General features: G+C 40.8%; 1 protein-coding gene and 1 pseudogene across 1 annotated transcript; both read left to right on the plus strand.

Annotated features, from left to right (window-relative positions):
* LOC107654791 (acyl-coenzyme A thioesterase 8-like) overlaps positions 1–2,644 on the plus strand; it is a 3,807-nt pseudogene extending 1,163 nt beyond the window's left edge.
* Positions 2,645–3,147: 503 nt separating this feature from the next.
* Positions 3,148–8,161, plus strand: LOC107654800 (serine/arginine-rich splicing factor 6-like). Its single transcript, XM_016442056.1, has 6 exons — positions 3,148–3,367; positions 4,688–4,851; positions 6,241–6,362; positions 6,766–6,968; positions 7,077–7,148; positions 7,223–8,161. The coding sequence occupies exons 1-6, from the start codon at positions 3,261–3,263 to the stop codon at positions 7,632–7,634; spliced, it is 1,080 nt and encodes a 359-aa protein (XP_016297542.1). The 5' UTR covers positions 3,148–3,260; the 3' UTR covers positions 7,635–8,161.

An 8,161-nucleotide genomic window follows, 5' to 3' on the forward strand; every position in this document is an offset into this window, starting at 1 on the left:
CTCCACAACATTTGGACGGCGTTATACAAATCTTCCCACATCGTGAGGTAGACATGTGGGGGGCGTGTTAGAACGAGGCGTTTTAGGAGGGTGTGGTTGACTCTTAACTTTTATAACGAATATCTCTTTGGATTTGAGACTTTAGTCTTTGCAACTTTAGGGATCGTATCTATTCACGAACAGCTTGTAACACTCCAAAGAGAAAGGAAAGCTTGAAATCGCATCATATGACCCCTTTAACACCTGTTTTAAACATCACACATTTACACGTGATTTTCATTTTGTTTTACAGCGATCCAAACCTGGCAGACAATACACGACAGGGTTTAAATAAAATCCTTGCTGATGAAGTTCCTATAGAGATCAAGCCAGTCAACCCACCTGATTTTTATAGTCGTGTTGCCATGGAACCCAATAAATTATTCTGGGTGCGAGCGAGAGGGCATATAGGTATAATAAGCATGTCACCAACCACTTCTTTATAGTAAAAAACACCTATAATGATGCCATTTGTGATTAATGAAATGTAATTAATATGCCATCCAAGTAGTTGTGAGGTTAAAAGTAAAAGTGCAAGACTATTTTTCTTTTCAGATGGATGAACCTCAAATTATTATTATTTTTTTTTAACATTATTCAGGGATCCCACAGTCAATAAAAAACCAGGAATTCCCTTGAGAAAAAGGGAAACACTTAAGAGAGCATAATTTTATGTAATTTTATAATTACTTAAGTTGTTTTTGAAATATGGTTAAACAAGCATTTGTGGAAAATTTAAATATATTTTTTTTATGTAATTTCTATTGAAACTTGTATATAATGTATATTTGTTATTATACATTTGTAATGATTATGTTGTAAAATATTGTAAACGTCAACATCAAATGACACACTAGCTAAAATTTTAATTATAAAGATGTTACACGTGCTTTAGTATGTTAGTCAATACATCAAAATAAGTATACTTCAAAGCACAATAAAAGACTATTAAAACATGACTTAAAATGTGCTTTAAAGTAAATCTTTTATTGTGCCATTAATACAGTCTGCACTTTTTAAAAGTGTGCATAATAGTCATGAAAGAGTCTCTAAGTATACTTAAGTGGCCTTTTATATCATTAATATTACTGCATTCTTTTTTTTTTTCAAAATAGAAGTACACATTCAATAGAATTAAGCACACTTCTTTTTCACAAGGGTTTTTAAACTGCTCACCTGGAAAAGGAATTTAATTAAATAGAAATCTATATCGTCTCATGAATATACATTTGTTTTGGTTACACTCTGCTCTTATATATGTGACCCTGGAGCACTAAAGCAGTCTTAAGTCTTTTATGCCAAAAATCATTAGGATATTAAGTAAAGATCATGTTCCATGAAGATGTTTTGTAAATGTCCTACTGTAAATATATCAAAACTTAATTTTTGATTAGTAATATGCATTGCTAAGAACTTCATTTGGACAACTTTAAAGATGATTTTCTCAATATTTAGATTTTTCTGCACCCTCAGATTCCAGATTTTCAAATAGTTGTATCTCGACCAAATCTTGTCCTATCCTAATTTATTCAGCTTTCAGATGATGCATCAATCTCAATTTCGGAAAAATTGACCCTTATGACTGGTTTTGTGCTCCAGGGTCACATTTTATAAATATAGTTATGTAATTGTGATTGCAATCTCTGTAAAATGAAAATTTAATTCCTTGCCTAATAATCTCAATGTATCAAAAAAAAAAAAAAATCCTGGTCACCCTGTTGTGTTTATTTTAGATAATGACCAACTGACTGTAACTTATTTCAGATTTTATAATGTTGTTTTGTGTGGTATTTTAGGAGCTGGTGATATGAAACTGCACTGTTGTGTGGCAGCGTATGTATCGGACTACGCTTTCCTGGGCACGGCCCTGTTACCTCGCCCACATCACAGGGCCCAGTTTTCCGCCTCTCTGGATCATGCCATGTGGTTTCACAGCACATTCAGAGCAGACGAGTGGATGCTGTATGAATGCGAAAGCCCGTGGTCAGGTCAGCAGCCGCTTCTCAGTCCGTTCTTGCATGTTTTCAGTCCTGTGCCTGATGACCTGTCTATGATGGTCAGCACTTCAATCTATGTGCATGATAATAACCTGTTGTGATCTGTACATGTTTTAATATTTAAGATACCTTTATTTCCTATCAGGAGGCAGCAGAGGCTTCGTCCAGGGCCGCTTGTGGAGACAGGATGGCGTTCTCGCAGCTTCCTGTGCGCAAGAGGGAGTGATACGAGTGAAGACGGTTTCTCAGAGTAAACTGTAGAGGACTGAAAACATACTATTAAATATGCCTTACAATAGTTGCAAGACTTTCTCATATTAATACGCACAATCAGTGAGGCAGTGTATGCAATGACGACACAAACCGATTTAAATCCTGTTTAAAAATGTATATCATAATTGCAGAAATGTCTTTGCTTCTGAGTGTGTAATGAACAACTGGATTTAGCATCTTTATTGCCTTTCTGTGTTTAATTACAACTAAAACACGACTCAAACTCCACTGTTATACACTGAGTTGTAAATGCAGACCATTTTTTACAAGTCTAAATTATTTATAGTATAATGTATAATTATTATCAATAAACATAACAATCTGAGGTTGTGTTGTACATTTGCATTCTTTCAGTATCGACACGTCAGTCAGTTACTGCTGTAGTTACCGCCGGACATGACGTCGACAGCGTGCCCACTGAAATTATCACATATAGAAATTATTATTCCACTAAGCAAAGAAGAAGTTAAGGCTAAAATTAGAACAGCAATAAAAATGAGATGGCAAGAAGTTTGGAATAAGGAGGAGAGAGGATGATGGCTTGAATCATTATAAAATATATAATACTTTAATGACATTCTTAAAAAAAAAAAAAAAAAAAAAAAATCTGTTTAACAGGATTTAGAAGGGTTTATTTTTAATTTTTTTTTTTTAATTATTATTATTATTATTATGTGTGTGCATATATATATTTATATATATATATATATTTTGTTTTAGTTCTGCCTATTCCATCAATGGTCCAAACTCCAGCCCAGTAGGTGGCGGGAATGCACCTATCGTTTGCTTGCCAACCGCCATAAAACTCCAGAAGAAGAAGAAGAAGAAGAAGACGACGACGACGACAGCGTGCCCGTTATAACCGCTGGGTGGCCGTTCGGCGGACTCGACCGCTAGCGTTTAAAGCTACGACGGTTCGTGCGTTTGATCGTTATTTACTAAACGTCAACCATGCCGCGAGTGTACATCGGCAGGCTGAGCTATCATGTGCGAGAGAAGGACATACAAAAGTTTTTCAGCGGCTACGGGAAGCTTTTTGAGATCGATCTGAAGAACGGGTGAGTTTGCGGAGCGGCGTAACGCGAGGCCGCGGCGTCCTGATGATGACAGCTTTACGTTTCCGATGCATTTCATTTAAGAATATGCTATTTTATAATGTGTTTAATAGATTGCACGTCATGGACGTGTCTTAAATGCTCCGTGTGTGTCTCGCTAATTGAATTCCTCTAGTTGAGGCTCTTACCGCGTGCTCAAAATGGCGGATGGTTTGTTGTGCTCAGCGCTTGAGCTTCTTTCGTGCGACCAGACGACATTTACTAAGCTTTTCATTTGCTCGGCGATTCTGAGACCCCATAAACAGTTCCGAATTGTGGTCGTCTATGTAAGAGTTGGTCAGTTGTAGCGCTGGCTGACGTGAATTGGCAAACGCTACAGCGACGCGACGCATGATTTCTAACGCACTAAAGTAGATTTATTTATAAATGCACATAAAGAAGGTCTGTCATTTTGGGAAGGCGTACAGAGATCCGTCTTGTGATATTTCTCCATTATATAGTATGAGCCCCGTGCATAATTACTGTATGCGGGAAATACTAGGATGACCCACTAGATTTGCCAGAATGGACAGCGTGTAAACACAATATGGCGGCCGTTTTGGTCTTACATTGACACCGAGCAGCATAATGTTTTTATTTGCCTACCAAAACTATATATAATTTCACTTAAAATATATCGAACAGGTCAGTTGGATAAACAAATTGTTCATTAGTTTGTCCAAACCTTGTCATTATTATTATTATTTAGGAAGGCTTTTTTGTTCACATTTCACACTCTGTAAGTTGCCTTTGATGCAGTTTTATTTCAGAGATAATTGGAACCCAGTAAAACGAGGTCGTTTGAAACATCTTTGGAATAATACCTAAAAATCCAACAGGTCCTGACCGCTCTTTCAGCAAGCCTCGGCTCCTGAATTATTTTCCCCTAGAGAGGGATTTTGAAAGTCTTCGTTGGAGTGTTAAAAGCCATGAAACAAGCCAACCAGATGAATCACAAGCTTTGATTTGAAGCTGAAAGAGTATTTGAATATCGGAAGTAAAGACAGGGTAAATGTCTTTATTGATGGCAAGAACTCATTTAACACGATTAAGTTTGAGTTGAAAAGAGTCGAAACGATGAAGACTGACCGCTTTAGCAAAAGCGTATCATCCAATAAACATTAACAATCTGGTTTTTCTATGGAGATAGTGAATGGGAGTTTTGGCTTCCAGAACCCGTTCTCTATTGTACAGCGCTTAAGCCGTCGTAGAGGATGAATCTGCATGTCATTTATGCAATGCTGGAGATCTTTGGTAAATACATTTGTGCTTAATTACTCTCAGGTACGGGTTCGTGGAGTTTGAGGACACCCGTGACGCAGACGACGCCGTGTACGAGCTGAACGGTAAAGATCTGTGCGGGGAGCGTGTGATCGTAGAGCACGCGAGAGGACCGCGGCGGGACCGGGATGGATATGGTGGGGGTTATGGGGGCGGCGGCGGGCGCAGTAAGTACAGTCTCCTTCATCTCATCAAACCTTTTCTCCTTTTTTTTTTTTCCCCCTCCCTCAGGCACGAAGAAAAAGTGGAGGTGAATAATACGTGTTTTTTTTTTTTGTTTTGTTTACAGTGGACCGTCCTCTCAATAGCACCTGCATCCAGTGACTAACTACATTTCTCTGTTAAGGTCTGCAGTAGCTGTGGTCCGGACGGAAGGCTGATGGGATCTAATGTTCTTTAATGAAATTGGTCCTGAGATGTGATCTTGTTAAATGGGAATCCCTCAAAAGATGCCTCTGCTTTTGTAGTTTTGGCCCGTTTTAAACGCCAAGGGTCTTGTGAATGTGCAGTATAACTTGAGTACTCTTCAAAAGCCAGGGAGAGTGACTAAAGATGTTTACATGTCAGATAGTGGGCTGTTTCCACTCTTTATTGGCCCATCTAGCCGATAGATTTAGTAATCAGTTGATGTTTTCTGAAGCCTCGCTGGCATGTAAACAGTATGACGTGTGACGATGCGATTTTGTGTTTACATCTGAATTCAACATTAACAAAAGTCCTTGATGTTTCAATTTAAAAGAGTCCGGTGCGGGCTGAGTCCGAGTCCATTGAGGCTAAGATGACTGCCTGTCCCGTTTGGCCTTGGCTTTCACCTTACAATGTGTGTGTGACCTTTGCCCTTTGACCCTTGGCTGACCTAACCGGAAGCCATGATGACAGCTGCCTTTTGCCAGTAGACCAGGGTGATGGTGAGGAAACCCATTGGTTTTTATGTTGAACGAAATATTGGTCAAACAAATTTTTGTAGCTACCCGCTAGTTTATCATTTAACTTTTTCTTTATTAAAAAGAGCAGTGGGCTTCCCTTGCTATGTGTCTTGTGCTGTCTCTGTTCTGTCAGTAGACAGATAACATGTCAGCATCTAATGCAAGTAGTCCTGGTTACTTTTTATTTTTGTATTTTTCTTTTTCTTTTCCCTTGTTTGTTTTCATGAGGGTATTGTGTACTAGTTTGCTGTCTTTATAGTTAAAACCTGTCGCTGGAGCGGTATTCACGTTTAGAGCATTGCTGTTCTTGAGCTGTTGGGTGAAGACCAGCAATGCGACCTTTGACCCCTTCGGAGGGACTGATTGAACAAATCCAGTGCGGTCATATGTCGAGATTTCTTTTGTTTGTTTTTAATAATTCCACAGTAGTCGTTCCCTTCGGAACTATGAGCTGCTGAATTCTTGTGATGTTTATTTGGGTGTGACTATTCAGTGGGGTGGGATAGGAAGACGTCATTTTCTAATGCCTGAACATCATGCTTTATGCAGATGTCTGAAGCGGTTGCCTTGTGTGCGCTTTCTGGATTGCGTCTAATTCTGTACTGATTGTCTCTTGGCTTTTGTCTGAAGGCAGTAGTGGTTATAGCAGCAGGAGCCGAAGCGGAAGAGACAAATATGGACCTCCGGTTCGCACGGAGTACCGACTGATAGTGGAGAACCTGTCCAGTCGCTGCAGCTGGCAGGATCTCAAGGTGAGCCCGTTTTCAAAAGAAGTTATTTTTAGACTTGATTGAATTGATGTTGCTTAAAGGGATAGTTCACCTTCAGTTGCTGGTCCCCATTGACTTCTGTAGTATGGGGGGGTGGCAAACACCATGCAAGTCCATGGGGACCAGCAACTGAAGGTGAACTATCCCTTTAAGTGGCTGATTAAATCCCAGTGCAATTTTCTGCTGGACTTTTGAGCTTTTCACGGCCCCTGAATCATTCTTGTCTTTGGCAATGATCAATACATAATAGTTCCATGTGTGCTTTGTGACAGCAAAAAAATGAGTATTGAAAGTGCAATTAAATGAGAGGATTGTAGTCTCCATTTATATTACATAATGCAGTTTGGGAAACCTTTGTGTCTTTAGTTGTTGTTCTTGACCGTAGGACTTCATGCGTCAAGCTGGAGAGGTGACCTATGCTGACGCCCACAAAGAACGGACCAATGAGGGTGTCATCGAGTTTCGCTCCTACTCTGATATGAAGAGAGCTTTGGACAAGTTGGATGGCACCGATATCAACGGAAGAAAAATACGTCTTGTGGAGGACAAGCCGAGACGACGTCGCTCCTACCCTGAGAGCAGGTCGAGGTCAGGCCTTCAGTTCTTGGCTTGATCTCACTTGGTCTTTGGTTTCTTTCTTTTTTTTTATGTCTTTGGTTTCTGTATGTCATTTGAATTGGGCGTTTTGTTTTCTAGGTCTCGCAGCAGACGCCGTTCTCGCAGCAGGAGCCGCAGGAGTTCACAAAGCTGTTCCAGGTCCAGATCTCGGTAGGATGGCGGGGGTTTTTTTCGGTTAAAATGTGACTGTGCTTTTCTAACTAGCTTGTGTCTGTCTTTTACAGGTCAAGGTCCCGCAGCAAGCACCGCTCTCGATCCAGGTCTAGGAGAAAGTCTCACTCCAAGTCCCCGACAAAGTCCCGCTCCAGGAAGTCAAAGTCTCTTTCCCGCTCACGTACGCCGAAGTCACGCAGTCGCTCCACCAGCCACAAATCCCGCTCTCGCTCCAAGAGCCACTCCAAAGCCAAGTCGGAGAGGGATTCCAGGAGCCGCTCCAAGGAGAAGTCGGTCAGTAAGAAGTCCCGAAGCCGCTCTGCTTCTCCAAGGGAGAATGTAAATGGAGAGCGGTCCAAGTCCACTTCCCGTTCACCGTCCCCTAAAGAGAACAGCCGTAAGTCGGAGTCGCCCGGCAAACGTTCTGCATCTCGCTCTCCTTCACGTTCGAAGTCTCGCTCTCGGTCTGCCTCTCAAGACTAGTGTCTCGCCGATTGGTTTGCACAGCAGGAATACGTCATGCACAGATCAGCATTAATCGATCATTCACAGCCTATGAACATTCACCAAATGCTTGACGAGGCTGCAGCCCAGTGTAGTATTGATTACTGTGCTGTTTTCAACATTGCATGAAAACAATTGCATACCAGAGGGGCCCCCCCCCACACACACATCAGACGTGTCAAATTAGAATTTGTTTTCCTTTTTGTCATTAGTTATAATGTTTTGTGCTTGTGTAAGCATCGCTCAGGCCGTTGGTTGTAGTTGATTGCTTTGGTATGGGGCATCTTTAAAAGGCTCTTTGTGTTTTTGCTTTTAGTGTGAGGTTCAAGGAGGCTGTAACAAGTTATAACCTAAATTCGATAGAATGCCTACCTACTTTTGCAGCTGTCTTTTTGTAGTAAACAAGATGTGGTAGTTACATCTATTGATTGGCTGCTTCACTCGGTCTCCTCTCCACCAGTAAGCTGGTGTGTGTTGGGCGTTCTGGTGCACTATGGCTGCCGTCG

The sequence above is a fragment of the Sinocyclocheilus anshuiensis genome, unplaced genomic scaffold (genome assembly GCF_001515605.1).
Source record: "Sinocyclocheilus anshuiensis isolate Anshui unplaced genomic scaffold, SAMN03320099.WGS_v1.1 scaffold819, whole genome shotgun sequence".
Taxonomy (NCBI): domain Eukaryota; kingdom Metazoa; phylum Chordata; class Actinopteri; order Cypriniformes; family Cyprinidae; genus Sinocyclocheilus; species Sinocyclocheilus anshuiensis.

Bases quoted from the DNA above. Each gene is read 5' to 3' on its own strand.
- LOC107654800 (XM_016442056.1), top strand. From the start codon at position 3,261: ATGCCGCGAGTGTACATCGGCAGGCTGAGCTATCATGTGCGAGAGAAG. The intron at 6,969-7,076 runs GTCAGGCCTTCA...TTTGTTTTCTAG, and splicing joins TACCCTGAGAGCAGGTCGAG to GTCTCGCAGCAGACGCCGTT. The intron at 7,149-7,222 runs GTAGGATGGCGG...TGTCTTTTACAG, and splicing joins TGTTCCAGGTCCAGATCTCG to GTCAAGGTCCCGCAGCAAGC.